At 36.4% G+C, this 16,453-nt stretch overlaps 1 protein-coding gene across 1 annotated transcript; it reads right to left on the reverse strand.

The window, feature by feature from the left end:
* Window positions 1-3,583: 3,583 nt before the first annotated feature.
* Window positions 3,584-16,453, reverse strand: LOC136851940 (lysosome-associated membrane glycoprotein 1). The gene is made up of 6 exons (XM_067126303.1): window positions 16,386-16,453; window positions 9,793-10,170; window positions 7,094-7,224; window positions 6,398-6,599; window positions 5,385-5,570; window positions 3,584-4,389 (listed from the first exon to the last, which is right to left on the reverse strand). The coding sequence occupies exons 1-6, from the start codon at window positions 16,417-16,419 to the stop codon at window positions 4,238-4,240; spliced, it is 1,083 nt and encodes a 360-aa protein (XP_066982404.1). The 5' UTR covers window positions 16,420-16,453; the 3' UTR covers window positions 3,584-4,237.

Raw genomic sequence — 16,453 nt, forward strand, 5'->3', positions numbered from 1 at the left:
ATAATAGACCAGACATCTTCACTTTTTACAGACAGGCACCAAATGTCTTAGCAAGGTAAAAAATAAGAATGGATTAAAACATGATGTGGCCTATATGCATGTAAATGTCAATCTAGGTGAATCTCAAGGCTATGCCTTAGTTTGAAAACATGTTTCACTCAACTTATTCGGACGTGGAGAAAAATAACTGAGACGGTTAGACTCATATTAATGTTATCAACTGCCTTTTGCCTGTGTCCAAAAAGAACTCTTTCTTGTGGTTTGACAACACTCACAATCTTGACACCATTTACAACACGATGAACACACAAAACAACTTAATAGTGCTTATTTATTTTGCTTTTTGTCAACAAGAGAACGCCTAACATGGAAACGGCTTTGTGGTCCCATGAAAAAGCCATTCATTTAACGCTTACTTTTCTATACAAGTAATTTTTTTTATTATTTATCAAACCTAAACTCAGCCTAATACTACATTATCCTTTAATAAACAACATCGTCTTAACAGGCAACTGGTTTCCTATTCAACATACAATAAAATTTTGGATTTTAGACAGGATGTTTTTTTTTTTTTTTTGCAAAGACACATATTGCATATAAAAGATTATGCATTGGTGCTAAAGTGGATTGATTTTTCTCGTTATATTCAACTCTGGGCCAAATATGGGTATTAAATTACCCATTCCATATGTTTTTAACATTTTTTTATGACTGATACTTCAATAAACTGCATGCAATCTTCTGTAATTAATCTGTGGGTTTTTGCATGCCATCTGAAGTCAGTCTTCAAATTCCATTATAGGATGGTTCTTTTCTTATGCTTTGGTAATGCCTATGTACAAGTTGCATGCTAATATATAAAGCGAGTGCTTTCATGCTTGCTTGCTTGTTCGAACGAAAAAACATTCGTGATTTTAATATCTGCCTTTGCTAAAACTATTAAGGCAAATCAGTTTTGCTTTTGGTATCGTGAACAGTGACCGCGATTGGAATCAGAATATTATCCACACTTCCTAGAATGTCAACAAAGGCGTTGCTCCTCTTTTCATTTTGAGCAAGGAATTCAAGCTACAAAATTAGCTAACCTGAACTTTGACACTCGAGTTTCATGGCATTTTGGATTGATGAAATCACGCCTCAGAATCACTGTTTTTTTTTCGGCTCAAAACTCTTGTCTGTTGATATCGTTCATTTCTGTGGCTAAATTATATTATTTTCTTTTTCTGTACACATCATATTTTCACGATAAATCAGGTTATCCTCCGATTGCTAATTCGCATTTTCCATCCACAATTTATTCAGTAACTCTTAATTTTACGAATGCTCTCAAGCTAATTTCCATTTGCTAACTAATTTATGAATGGAACAACTAATCAATAAATTACTGGCTAAAGTTGAGTACGAAAATTCCTAGAGATTTTATCAAATATTGTTTTTCTAGCATATCATCTATTATTGCTATTTCATTCTTATGCTAATCATGCATCTCTTTGCGTTCTTTTTTTTTTATTTTATTGCTCCAAGTCTTTCCTGAATTCTTACTTGAAATAATTTATTTAAACTGACCCCTTAGCGATGCTGTATCAACTAAAATATCGGCATATTGTTTCCTGTCCATGGCAAGTTCTCTCTTTGCTGCATATTTTATGGTTAGCTCTTTGTATTACTAAGCTACCTTTACTTTAATTGTTAGTCAAATATATGTCTTCTCAATTAATAGTTCCTGACACCTCCCCAGCTGAATCAAATAAATGTGGATTCCTTTCTGTTACTAAATGGCCGATTCATTTATTGGTGATTAAAATATGAATCGTCGATTGAAATTGATTTCGAAACGTTCTAACGTTTTGTCTTTGAGTTAGAAAACTTTTAGCGTCGAACCTTTGATTTTGAAAAGGTTTTAACGTTGAGTCTTTGATTTCGAAAACATTTTAGCGTCGAGTCTTTGATTTCGAAAACGTTTTACCGTCGAGTCTTTGATTTCGGAAACGTTTCAGCGTAGAGTCTTTTTATTTCGAAAACGTTGCAGCATAGAGTCTTTGATATCGAAAACGTTTTATCGAACAGATAGTAAAGTTTATAGCGTCCGAGCATACACGCTTTCTGTCCTGGTCTGCCCACGACAGGAAAGGACGCAACGCCGATGTCAGTCGAATTAGCATCACGGAATTGAGCTAAAATTAACAACATACGAGTGATATGACTCTTGTTTTCCTGTCGATTTGTACTGAACACTTGAAACAAGGACCCAATTTCTTTTTTTTTAACGTTTTGGTGATATGTGCTAAGATATGCGTAGTCAAATGAAAACCCCAATCATATGATATATATATATAAAATTGTGTACTAGGCTTTAGTGTGATTATTGCTTTCAATACTTTTGCGTTCTATTGCTTGATCTGCCTTGTAAATTTAATCTAAATTGTGCAGATAGTTCCTAACAAGTGCTTTTTTTTATTTCTAGGACTAAAAATTCATCTATAAACTTCTATGTATTTACATTTCAGTCTGATTTTACGCTAGGTCATCAGCTCTAAGCTTAGTTTTATTTAGTTTTGTTTAGTTTTATTTAGTTTTCTTTAGTGTTTTCTGTTTTGTAGGACTTCATGCATTCTAGAGAGTTAGTGTTTTTTCTGTTTGATGAGCTACGAGGTGCTTCTAGGCCTAACTTTTTTTCGTTAACTTTTTCTTTTCATTTATCAGTTTTTCCCTTCTTTGCGTTATGCGTTCATTTCATTACAAAAAAAAAATTTAATGTAATTCCTCACTAAATTCTTCCATTTCGGTTTTCAGCCACTACGTAATATTTAGAATTTCACATTACATTTAAACTTACAACTTAGTTCCGTTATTCAAAGCTGCGTGTTATTTTGTTATTTCAGCATTACCTGGCTCAGGTACAGGTATTCATCCCCAGGTAATCTGTGCAAAAAATTGAATAGATTAATAACGGTAATATTCTCCCAAAAGAGTCCAGTCTCTCAGCTTTAATGTTAAGGCCCACTTTTCAGTTTTCTGTCCGTCCGCACTTTTCCTGTCCGCCCTCAGATCTTAAAAACTACTGAGGCTAGTGGGCTGCAAATTGGTATGTTGATCATCCACCCTCCAATTATCAAACATACCAAATTGCAGCCCTCTAGCCTCAGTAGTTTTTATTTTATTTAAGGTTAAATTTCTCCATAATGGCGTGTCTGGCAACGATATAGGCCAGACCACCACCAGGCCGTGGTTAAAGTTTCATGGGCCGCGGCTCATACAGCCTTATACCGAGACTAACGAAAGATAGATCTATTTTCGGTGGCCTTTCAGATATTCCTTCTTTCACTTAAGGCTTGGTCTAGATAAGTGCATTGGGTTGCCCATAACATTGGCCTCCTTATATGAAAAGAAATGAATATTTTTTATACAGAATTAACAATGCTTGCATTAACATTTGTCTATTTAAGGGACGTGGGTTATTCTGTATCTTGTATTGAAGCTTTTATTATCACTTTATTTTTCTACTTATAGTTTTCCTATTTTTATACGAGCAGTCGCTTGATTTTTTGTTCAGTTAATTATTTACACCTCTGAATATTTTCAGTTTATTTTTTTTACTCGCGACTTTGTTATTCACACTTATTCTATTGGGAGTTTTAATTATGTTTATTCTTTATTTGTTTTGTATTGTAGCCATTATATTTTCTTTTCTATTATTTATACATTTATTTGTTCTTTTTCTGCTTTTCTGTTGTACAGTAATCAATACTAAAACCTGAACCACAAAATTAATACTTTTATGTATACTTCTTGAAGAATTTTTTTCATTTATCATATTTACTTTTATTTTTTCATTAACGATCTTATATATCAGTCTTTCCTTATTTACACATTTTTTTAGTGCTAAAGAACAGATGCCCAGGCAATTAAGAATTATTTAAATGAAATTATCTGTTATCCCCAAACTTCCAGCGCAACTGTTTCTGTTATGTAAACAGCAGGCTCTTTTGGATATCATAAAAATGGAGCCTAATTACTAAATATGAACCTCAGTTATGCTTTTTCTTGATTTGTTTCAATGCTATTTCATTTTCTCAGTTAGATTTCCAAGTTCCACCATCCCGACCCTTAGCAAAAAATAAAATAAAATGGTTTCCTCAGAAATACAGAAAAATTCAACTTTGAATCAAATTGCCCAGAATTCAAAATAAGAATGATAATGATAATGAAATAAGTTACAGCTGTAGTTACTTGCTCCTCATGCCATCGTGTCGTACTGGACTTTCTTGATCTTGAAGTACCTGAAGATGCCGTAGCCGGTTACGGTGAGCAAGGTGGAACCTGCCAGTGTGGCACCCACGGTCACTGGCACCATCTCGTCACGGTGGACACGGTGAATGCAGTGTTTAGCTGTGGGAGATTATCATATTATATATATATATATATATATATATATATATATATATATATATATATATATATATATATATATATATATATATATATATATATATATATATATATATATATATATATATATATATATATATATATATATATATATATATATCAACGTAGCACGAATGAACGCGTGCCTGAGAATATCGTAAAATCCACGTCAGAAGGTGAGTGAAAATAGGGGCTTTGAACATTTACTTTCGTAGTTTATTGTACATTTTCAAGTTCACACTTGAAAATGGAGAATGAACTATGAAAGTACTTGTTCAAAGTCCCTGTTTTCACTCACCTTCTTACGTGGATTTATATATATATATATATATATATATATATATATATATATATATATATATATATATATATATATATATATATATATGTGTATATGTATGTGTGTATATATGTATATGTATATATATTTATATATATATATATATATATATATATATATATAGAGAGTATGTATTCAGAGAGAGAGAGAGAGAGAGATAAATGGAGACATGATTGGAAAATTTCTTGTCATATTATGAAAAAAATAGATACAATAAAATCTGACATATACATACATACATACATACATACACTGGAATTCAGTACAGGTTGTTACTTGTAAGATAGTGGTAGTAAAGATAGTTGAGTAATCTAGTCCCCTCCCAAACTTAGTGCCATCTGCCTTTAAACCGAAGATCACCATATCTAGTAAATATTGAAATATATTGACCCTTAAGGAAATGCCACCATTTGAAAATGCCAGAGAGTAGCTTTAACCAATCCCAAACTCTACTAGAACTCCCACTCACCCTTAACTTATCGATACCAAATTCACACAGAAGGAATAAGCATTCTCTCTCTGAACCGTAGGCCTAGGAGAGTTTTAGGCTTAACCTGGAAGCTTCTTCTACCCATAAAGCCAAAGAATTGGTTCTTTTTTTTTTTAATGAACTCACGTCTTCTGAAGAAGTCGTCGTCGCAGAAAGCCTGCACTCGAACCTCGTCGAAGTGCAGCGTAGCCGTGTTGTTGTTGACGTCAGAGAGGTTGATGTCGTGGAGAAGCAGACATCGGAAGGAGTAGTCGTTGTTTGTCTGCCAGAACTTGCGGCCGTCCTTGCTGGCCACCGTGATGGTTGACGAGCCTGAAGACCGGCGTTGGATTGTGGGAAAGACGGAAGGCATAGGATTATTAGTGCTTGTGGAGAAGAAGGAATGCGTTATGCCTCTGTCAACTCTGACAAATGGCAACCCCACGGACTCAGTTCCTAATTCTAAAATGCATGGTAGTCAAACCCCAGTTACAAAAATGGGCATTTATTAAGTAAACCCAACGACTCATCAATGTACAGTGAAAATAAGCACGTTAGAAATGGAAACCCCGCCAAAAGCAAAATCTTCCAGTCACCAAAAGAATATAATACGTGGGAACTAATTCCCATTCCCCTATCAACGTCTCCTAAAGTTCCATAATAACACAAAGCCTCTTTCTCAGCAATTTTTGAAAGTTGGGGGAAAGGACAAGGAAGAATGAGGGAAGATATAGAGGTTAAGGTTATGACAGAAAGGCTTGAAAGAAGGCAAATCAAGGAGAATGAGAAAATGAAAGGCTTTGTAACAAAAAAAAAAAGAGGAAATGAAAGAAGCAATGAAGAAGTTGCTGTTATATGACCCAAACTCCCAAGAGTAATGTTTAAACATTTAGATTATTCATCTTCCTAAGTTCGAGAGTTGCTGTCAGAATGAACTTTTTGATTCGTTAGCTAGTCCACTAGTACTGTTAGACGTTAACCTTCCCTAGTACACACTATAATTAAATATCATATTCGACCCATCCACTTACGAAGTTAACAAATTCAGTCATACTAAAGTTGAACTGAAATAACATATGTATTTTTCATCTAGATCTTCTAGACCTTAGCCCTAACTTTACAGTATTGATAAAAACAGTAATATAAAGAATCCGACTCACCAGCGCTGTCAGGAAACATGGAACCTCCCAGGTCATAAGTCAGACTGAACCGCGACACAAACCAGGAGTCAGTCAGGTCGTCCAGGCCAAAACGGAGCGTCAGGATAACAGAGGACCATTTGACGCTCACTTCGGAGACTTGTCCCACACGGTCGCAGCTCCCGTACACTTCTGAATCGTCGTCTGGGGAGACCACTTTTCTCTGGCAACATTATGCTTTTGTTACTATTATGTCTTTTGTGGGATGTGTTATTCTTAAGGTTCTTTACTTCTCTGTCTTTAAGTCATTGCTGCTGCCAGGTTTTACTGCTCTGATATACTGTACAGAGGCTTTTTTTTTATTTGTGGGTAATGGTGTTTAGAAATGTTTTCTGCAGCTTACAATATAGTTACGTTATCAACACTACCTCCCCACAGCACAGCTAAAGTTACAGGCAGTTCTAAATTAGATTTGTTTAACGTGATTCTAACAAAGACAAATTTATGAATAGACACCATCTTTAAAATCTCATGGTCCATCCAGGTAACCAACACGCTATTCGAAAAACTAAACCATGGACATTGTCCAAATACATGTCACAAAATGACTTGAATTATAGAATCGCTTTTAAATTTACTGTTGCTAAATTCACAAACAAGACAATTCCCATTTATTTATTTTATATAGAGAGAGAGACACTTCAGAACATTGCTCACTTGGTAGGTTCCTTTGGTGTCGGGGTAGTAGATTGTGGCCTGACATTTGAAATATGCCATAACACATGCGGTGCCCTCATCATCGTCAACAATGTACGTCCCGTCATCTCGAGTACGTCCATTACCACTTGCTAGGGAAACAAACAGGGTCTTAAATTCTTTCTTCGTGATTCTTCATGCCATAAGTATGGATATGCCAAGACAGCTTGTATTTTGCATCACCTTCTAAAAGCAATTTGATTGCGTGTGGTCGAATTAGGGATATTTACAGTCCATAGACTCGGAAGGGTTACCAAATTTAACCCAAGATACCTTTTTAATCCCTCCCTGGATCACATTTATTAGATAAGTGAGTTTCAATATGAAAAATTTCTGTCCAACGAGTATTTTAGAGTTTTTTTTTCTGTCTATAAAATCCAGTGTGAAAAGAAAGATCCCATGAACTTTGGAATGAGCAATAATTGAGTAACTTAGCAACAGACATTTCGTTTGTTAGTTCAAAATATTCTTTGTGAGGCATTTTATATATTAATTTATCCCAGTTTACATGACCAGAGAAAATTGAGATATGAGCAAATTTTAGTCAGAATATGAACTTTCATTTGCGATTTAAACTTTTATTCGTGCAACATTCATTCATAAATATGGAAAGTTCCATGGTAAAAGACAGGGTATGCCCAGTTGAGAAGGTCATTGAAGGAGCATTCATGACGCATGCCAAGCTTCCCATAAGAGCATGAGGAGATGTAGTTGTGTTGACTGATAGCCTTACCAACTTCAGCAGTTTTCAGAGATGGGTAATGAACATGCATGAACTAATGAATTTCAAATATTCATTAATTGATACCAGCTAAAGACCACTGGAAACCAGAAACACAGAAGGGGGAGAGTCTGGTGAGCAGTACAGTGATGGCCATCACTGGGTTTTTAACCCCATATTTTTGTGATTGATATCAGCAAGTTATAATATCTTTGCATTGCACGAATCAATCCTCAAAGTGAAAATAACAGTTTTCTCGTAGAAGCACAAGTTAAAGACAACAGCAAGAAAAACCTCTTTACAAAAGATCATTTTAAAGAAATTTAAGGCAACCCACAAAAAAGTGAAGGTGAAGACTACAGAGCTGTGATGTTAAGGGAGCAAAGCAACCTTGCCATACTACCACTTGTCAAATCACAGTCCAGGAATAGCACTGATGTTAAAGAACCAATAAGACTTCCTTGGAACCCTGTACTACACTTTCTTTCCCTGGCAGATAGATATGCAACCCGGTCAGGTAGACCTTGGATATTTCTTTGCCCAATCATGGATGTTCATGATGCCACCCCCAACCCCCTTGTGAATGAGAGCACACATCTTAAGAAAAATGTAAAAGCCCATTTCCAGTTAATTTTGACGTCCCAAAAATCTACAACACATCCCATTCCTCCCATGACGTGATTCCACAAAATCTTAGTTCTGTGTCCATCACTTAAGCGTACCATGACGGGCGAAGTCATGGAATGGAGAGAGAGATGTGATGCCAAACGATTCCAACAGGAAGCATGTTATTAGCAAGGGAAATCCTACTTTACATTAAGAATAAAGCATAGCTTTCACAGTCGTAAGTGACTGGAATTTCAAATGTCTATGAAAGAAGATGCAAGAGAGGTATGTTGTTCCAGTATCTGAGTTGCCATTGTTGCACTAGAGTCAAGAGAGAAATGGCACAAACAAATTAAGCCTCTGAAGGAAATTGTTGTGATGTGAAGAAAATCACAGATGATAACAATCGTAACTCTGTACTTTAACCAAGACAGAAAGGTGGAAGTAATATGAAGGCTGTTATGAACCTGTGGCCCGGACCTCAGAGTTTGGAGTGTCACTTAGTTAGTGACATTTGCATTCCTTAGATATGGCAGGAAATTTTCTCTTGACATAGATGGTTATTGGTCATTAGTGTTTGAGCAAAATGCAAATTATCATTAATATAATGTAGATCAAAAAATAATGTTTTAAACCTTTAGCCAATGACGAGCAATTTACCTAGGTAAAAATATTTTCTTGTAATGAACAGACCATGTGACACACGTGGAAGAAGAGTGGCCTCTTTATAAAAGTCCTGATGAAGATCTCTCGAAGATAATCAACTTTCATAATGAGCTGTTGAAATGAAAAAAAAAGTGCATTTATATAGATACGAAACCATAAAAAATGTACAATAAACGTCTTTTAAAACAAGAAGGGAAAGCAGCTGCAGTAAGTGCTGTCTTCATTAAGGCAACTCTAAATACACTATACATTGGGGTAATCAAGAAGTCGAGAGTTTCAACCATAGCAAGAGATGTTGTGAAGCCAAGATGGACTCTGCAGTTCACGCAAGACTTACACCAGTTTCTTAATGAATAATACAGAAAATACAAGTTTCTAGGTCAAACAGTGGATATGTACAGACAACTGACATAAACTGGTCCTTTGAATGAAGACAGATCATTAGATAGTTCCGTATGGATACTGTTTACTTCCTGGAATAACAATATACCAATAGTACAGATTATACAAATTATACAAATTTTGTATAAGTCCCCTTATACACTGTATTATGCATCAGAAATGTTTTAGTTGGGCAACTGCTTGGAAACCTAGATCTGAATCATACTGTTGCTTTCCATTTTTACTCATGGGCCTTTTTTTTAAAACGATAACAAAGCACACTTACTTTGCAAAGCAGCTGCAACTGGCATCCCGACGCCAAACTCATCCTCTATGTCACCATCGTCCGTTAGATTGGCGTCGCCCCCTGGCTTCGCCTTCTTCACTTTCTTCCACAGGAAGGTGGAAGTGGGCAAGACGGTGACTTCGAAAGTATCATTGTCTTGGTAGTAATCGGCATGGATTTTGTCATTGTGGTACTGCTGTTTTGCCGTTTTGTCGTGAGCGTTTGTTTCGAAGTTGATTTTATCACTGAGGTGGGTCTGGCTGGTATAGAGTTTGATTTGTGGGAAGTCTGTTATGGAGGAGAGGGACAGGCTCAGCTCCGTTACCGAAGACGCCTCTCCTGAGGTTGTGGCGACGGCAGCGTTTGATGTTATCACGCCTGTTGGAGGACGGAGGGTTTTTAGGAGACCTGAATTGTGAACGAGGTACAGAGCTGCTGTAACATTGAGGGTGCGTCCACACTACAGTAAAACGCGTCGAAAACACACATCACAAACAGGTTGAATACAAGTCCATGACTCAAAAAGTAAAATGCGTCTAAAACATACATCACAAACAAGTTGAATCTAAAACACACATCACAAACAGGTTGAATACAAGTCAATGACTCATACAGTAAAACGCGTCTAAAACACACATCACAAACAGGTTGAATACAAGTCAATGACTCATACAGTAAAACGCGTCTAAAACACACATCACAAACAGGTTGAATACAAGTCAATGACTCATACAGTAAAACGCGTCTAAAACACACATCACAAACAGGTTGAATACAAGTCAATGACTCAAAGTAAAACGCGTCTAAAACACACATCACAAACAGGTTGAATACAAGTCAATACAACAGTCAAACACGTCTAAAACACACATCACAAACAGGTTGAATACATCAATGACTAACAGGCAACGCGTCTAAAACACACATCACAAATAGGCTGAATACAAGTCAATTACTCATTCCAAAAGGCACATCACTAACAGGCTGAATACAAGTCAATTACTCATTCCAAAAGGCACATCACAAACAGGTTGAATGCAAGTCAATGACTCATACAGTAAATCGCGTCTAAAACACACATCACAAACAGGTGTAAATACAAGTCAATGACTCATACAATAAAACACGTCTAAAACACACATTACAAACAGCTTTAAATACGAGTCAATGACTCATACAGTAAAACGAGTCTAAAACACACATCACAAACAGGTTGAATACAGGCCAATGACTCATACAGCAAAACGCGTCTAAAACACACATCACAAACAGGCTGAATATAAATCAATGACTCATACAGTAAAACGCGTCTAAAACACTCATCACAAACAGTTTGAATACAAGTCAGTGACTCACTGACAGTTCTGACTAGAGCTTCATATGATTATCCAGCATTTGCCAATGGTTCGTTCATCACTTACGGTTGTTGACTTGTTTCCAACTTGTTTGTGATATTTATGCGATGAGTTGCCGACATGCCTATGACACGTTTTACTTAGTGTGGATGCACCCATAGGCATGTGTATAAATGATTTAATAAAATGCTATCTACACTGAAGTGGAAATTCAGTTTTGTTCCTGAACATTCAACATCAAAAGACAACCAAAAGATTATATTCGTGGCAAAATGGAACCTTAACCCTATATTGCATTTACTTACATCTAAAAAATTAAGGCTCACAACAATGGAGCCTTTGTTTGCGGCCATATTGTATATAACCCATGAACGCAATATACACATAACTCCAGAATGCAGCTGTAACGTCTACAATTCAAACGTAGGGTAATTTCATTAGACGCATGAAAATGCATTATACAAAAAAGCCTTTGAATAAAGCCTGCAGTATGTCTGGGATGATTCACTTCAGTTTCCTAACATAATAAAAAAAAAAAAGTCATAGATCAACCAAAATGCGATGAAATAGTTTTTCAAACTTTCCATCAATTATTTAACCATGTACCTAAGTTTTTACGGTTTATTGAGGCACTGATGCAAAACTAACATTTGCTACTGCTTCTTGTACATTTGTGAATTTCGTTTTCATCGACTTTCAAACTCTTACTCCTGAAGATAGCCTGTTCCCCAGATAGGCTGATCTTAGGCTCTTGTTGTTGTTCAAATTCCACGACTTTGCACCCAATGGTCACTGACATACACGTACCTTAAATGCTTAATCGATGATGAAACAACTATACAGAAAATTTCCATTGTGTTACACCTACTTAAAATATTCATCAACAATAAGTCAGACCCACCCCAGACACACACTACACCACTCACCTCTATCTCTCCCGTGCCCTTGCACTACCTGGATGTTAAGACCCTTCCAGCCTTACATATGACTGAATGAGTCTGAAAAAAAGCTTGAGGCAGAATCAGCACAAAGGCAATGTGGAGGGTGTTAAAGATGCTTGGTATAAAGGACCATTTGTTAAAAAATACTAAAAGTTTTTATGAATGAAAAGAAATGCTTACTAGCGTATGTAGTCGGAAGGGTGAATGGTTTCGAGCAAAACTAGATCTCAGACTGGTATGTTGTCCCCTTGGCTTTCCATTGCCATGGTGGATGTAGTCATATCAGAAGCTAAGAGAAAGGTTTAGGAAAAAGAGAAAGGTTTAGGAAAAAGTCATAAATGAAGCGCAAATTAACTGAAGTTTGAAATGATACAGTAGTGATTGGGGAGGGGGTGGAAAGTAACTGCAGAGACCAATGAAGGAACAATTTATAAGTGCTCTCAAGAAGAGAAAGGTGATAGCTGATGAAAGCAAAAGTCAGGTTATGTGGGTAAATTAAAACCAGGAAAATAAACCAGTGAATCTTGATATGTATGATGAAAGAATGGAAGTGGCTGATTCGTATATAGGTAATTGAGAATAAATATAATGGATGATGGTAGGATGAGCTAAGAGGTGAGTCATAGAATGGGTAAAGTAAGGAAGGCAGCAGGGTATACACAAAAGACAGGGAAGAGAAGTGGAGTGCCTATGGAATCAAAGCCACAAATGAAGGACCTGGTTGTACTATCTCCCCTTTATGGAAGTGAGGTGTTGTACTATCTCCCCTGTATGGAAGTGAGGTGTTGTACTATCTCCCTTTTATGGAAGTGAGGTGTTGTACTATCTCCCCTTTATGGAAATGAGGTGTTGTACTATCTCCCTTTATGGAAGTGAGGTGTTGTACTATCTCCCCTTTATGGAAGTGAGGTGTTGTACTATCTCCCTTTTATGGAAGTGAGGTGTTGTACTATCTCCCCTTTATGGAAGTGAGGTGTTGTACTATCTCCCTTTTATGGAAGTGAGGTGTTGTACTATCTCCCCTTTATGGAAGTGAGGTGTTGTACTATCTCCCCTTTATGGAAGCGAGGTGTTGTACTATCTCCCCTTTATGGAAGTGAGGTGTTGTACTATCTCCCTTTTATGGAAGTGAGGTGTTGTACTATCTCCCCTTTATGGAAGTGAGGTGTTGTACTATCTCCCTTTATGGAAGTGAGGTGTTGTACTATCTCCCCTTTATGGAAGTGAGGTGTTGTACTATCTCCCTTTATGGAAGCGAGGTGTTGTACTATCTCCCCTTTATGGAAGTGAGGTGTTGTACTATCTCCCTTTTATGGAAGTGAGGTGTTGTACTATCTCCCCTTTATGGAAGTGAGGTGTTGTACTATCTCCCCTTTATGGAAGTGAGGTGTTGTACTATCTCCCCTTTATGAAAGTGAGGTATGGATGTTGAATGCAAAAGAAAGAAAAAGGATTGAAGCCATTTTGAGTGGTGTGTGCAGCATATGTGGCATAAGAAGAACTGACCGTGCGATGGCTGGGGAGATGCATAGAAATGACAAAAAGGTTAGCGTGGTTGAAAGGATGGATTTGAGTTTCTTGATATGGTCCGGTCACGTGGAAAGAATGGAGGACGATGGGTTGGTGAGTGATACAAAATTCAGAAGTGTTAGAATGGAGGAGGGGAGGAGAACATAGAAATTGGAAGAGATAATAGAATCAAAGAGCCATAATAGCGAAGGAGCATGAGAATGCCTGCATGATTAAAATAAGTAGCACATATAGTATAGGGGTTTCGACATTCTTCTTGTAAGCCTTCTTTGTAAGTGTGTAAAACGGCTATTGCTGTGGAAGTGTTTTGTAAAAAGGTTTCATCCAAGATTTGGCAACCAAAGTTGGAACGTTTATGGGAAAATACGGACACATACGTACACACACACACACACACACACATACACACATATATATATATATATATATATATATATATATATATATATATATATATATATATATATATAAAACAAGAATATTCACACTAAGTTAAAAAGGCCCTAGTACAAATAATAAATGAACATGACCTACTTTGGGATAAGATCAATACTGTTTTAATTTATGAATTTCTGAAAAAGAGGCATTAAAAATGGAACAAACGGCCTTGCGCATTTTTGAACCGAACATAAGTAAACCACATTTATATGAATTTATTTGACTTACAAATGCATATTTTAGTTCATTTTTCATGGAACGTAACACCTTCACATCTTACTATCTCTAAGGAATTTTGACGTAAGTTTCACATTGAACTCACATCGAACAAGATCGCCTGCATTTTCTTAACCATTTCCACCTTCCTGACCCCCTGTAGGGTACCCCATGATACCCCCATAGCCCCATCGCTAGACTTTGAAAAACATCGATAGCGGGTAATCTATTTTGGCACACTGAACTCAGCACTGTGTTGGTGTCGTAATTTTGATTCTGCTATTTTTTCCCCTGTTCCGGCGTCGTCAATTAGTGTCAGTTTTCAAACAAGTACTAAAAGTGTTAAGAGACAAATTTTACTTAAATATTGCCTAATCGATGATTGGTTAGAGACAAAGTTTGCTCAAATATTCTGGGTAGTGGTCTTGCCTCCCCTCAATCAGTATTGATAATGGTACCAACTAATGTCCAATATATATATATATATATATATATATATATATATATATATATATATATATATATATATATATATATATATATATATACAGTATATATATTATGTAACAGGCTTAAAGATCAAGTTCCATGTCCTGACGAAGAAATGCTTTCTTAAGGATTGAATTAAAAAAGAAATGTAAGGATTTGCCACAACAGGCAACCAGCAACTCTATCACATCCCAAGGCAGGGAGACGTAACGATCCGAAAATTCCGAATCAATGACATTTGTGGAAAAACGTAAGTGAATGCAGCCTACGCTCCCCAGTGATTGCATGCCCAAGTTCTTGAAATATTCCTCGTGCCATTTCATGAAATAAATTAATAGCTCTGTATAGTTATTTGGTGACGTAATTAATTTCTTTCTTGCCCTTGACAGAATGACCTGGTTCACTTGGTGGGGAAATCATTGATTTTCTCGGGAATATATCTTGCCGGAATTATTGACATGTTCTGCCAGCGTTGGTTGCTGATGGTAAAGGCTGATTTAGTCTGAGCGGAATGTGATTCGTTGTTAATTCTAACGAATTATTTTTTTTCTAACTGGTTTTATCATTATCATAAGGAGTAATCGTTAAGGATACGAAATACATACTTCACATTAAGTTCCATAGCATGGCTAAGTGGATTGTATATTCCATTCTGGGTTTGGGTAAAGATTTTATTGATTTTTCCAAGTTCTAAGTTGATATCATAAGTGACTTTTTAATCTGTATCATGAATGAATTTTGATCAAGTTAAATTTAGCTAAGATCAGAGCTCCAGCTCTTGTTAACCCATTCGCTTTTTGTCATTTAACTTCGTTTAGTTGTGATTAAGCTCAAATTGTTTAATAATTTTTTTAAAAAAATCGAAATTCAGACAAAATGCCAAGTTTCTAATATAATGGTTTTTTAGAGAAAGTTTTTTTTTTTTTCACTAGTTTCATGGGCACATAAAACACTTTGGAACCCGTACTCACAAATTAAGAAAAAATAAATAAAATAAAGAAAATACACAATTCAGTATTCACGAAGTTGCTGCTGTGAAATGTGCTCAATCAACATATCAATTTCATCCCTGATACATAAACAGTGAGACTAAATACTAGATATTTTTTCAATTGATGCCAGGTATTAGTTAGTATATTTGCTTTAATTTCCAGCCAAAACAGTTATTTTTTCGGGTCTGATGAGACTTTTGGTCATGTCTTCTGTGATTTGTGTCACGCTAGAAAATAGCCGGCGAGTAACACCAATTGCAGGCGTACGTATCCTTCTCAAAATTAGGCTTCTCGTAGCACTGTGACTCCCACTTCCATAAAAATCCTTCGTCATTTGAAGCCACGACGATATACCGACATTACAGAGAGCTTTCATACAGTAATAAATAGCCACTTGACACATTCGAGGGGGAAAAAACTTTCGAGCAAGCGATCCCAAACAAAAACAAACAACAAAAATGCATTGTTGCCCGCCTTCCTACGAGGCTCGTCACTCAGATTTACACAGCCAAAACCTGCGGCGAAACCCTCATTCCAAAGAGTCTGACATCTGTCGCGCTAATCCTCACGAGTTACGTTGCGAAAAAGAAGCTCGGAACACCGCGTAACACGAGAACAGAAAAACGGCTTACCGAAGGAGAGGAACGCCTGCAACCACGCCGCCATCTTTCTTTTCAGCTGGCCTCCAGGGAGAGATGAG

The sequence above is a fragment of the Macrobrachium rosenbergii genome, chromosome 24, assembly GCF_040412425.1.
Source record: "Macrobrachium rosenbergii isolate ZJJX-2024 chromosome 24, ASM4041242v1, whole genome shotgun sequence".
NCBI classification, from domain to species: Eukaryota; Metazoa; Arthropoda; class Malacostraca; order Decapoda; family Palaemonidae; genus Macrobrachium; species Macrobrachium rosenbergii.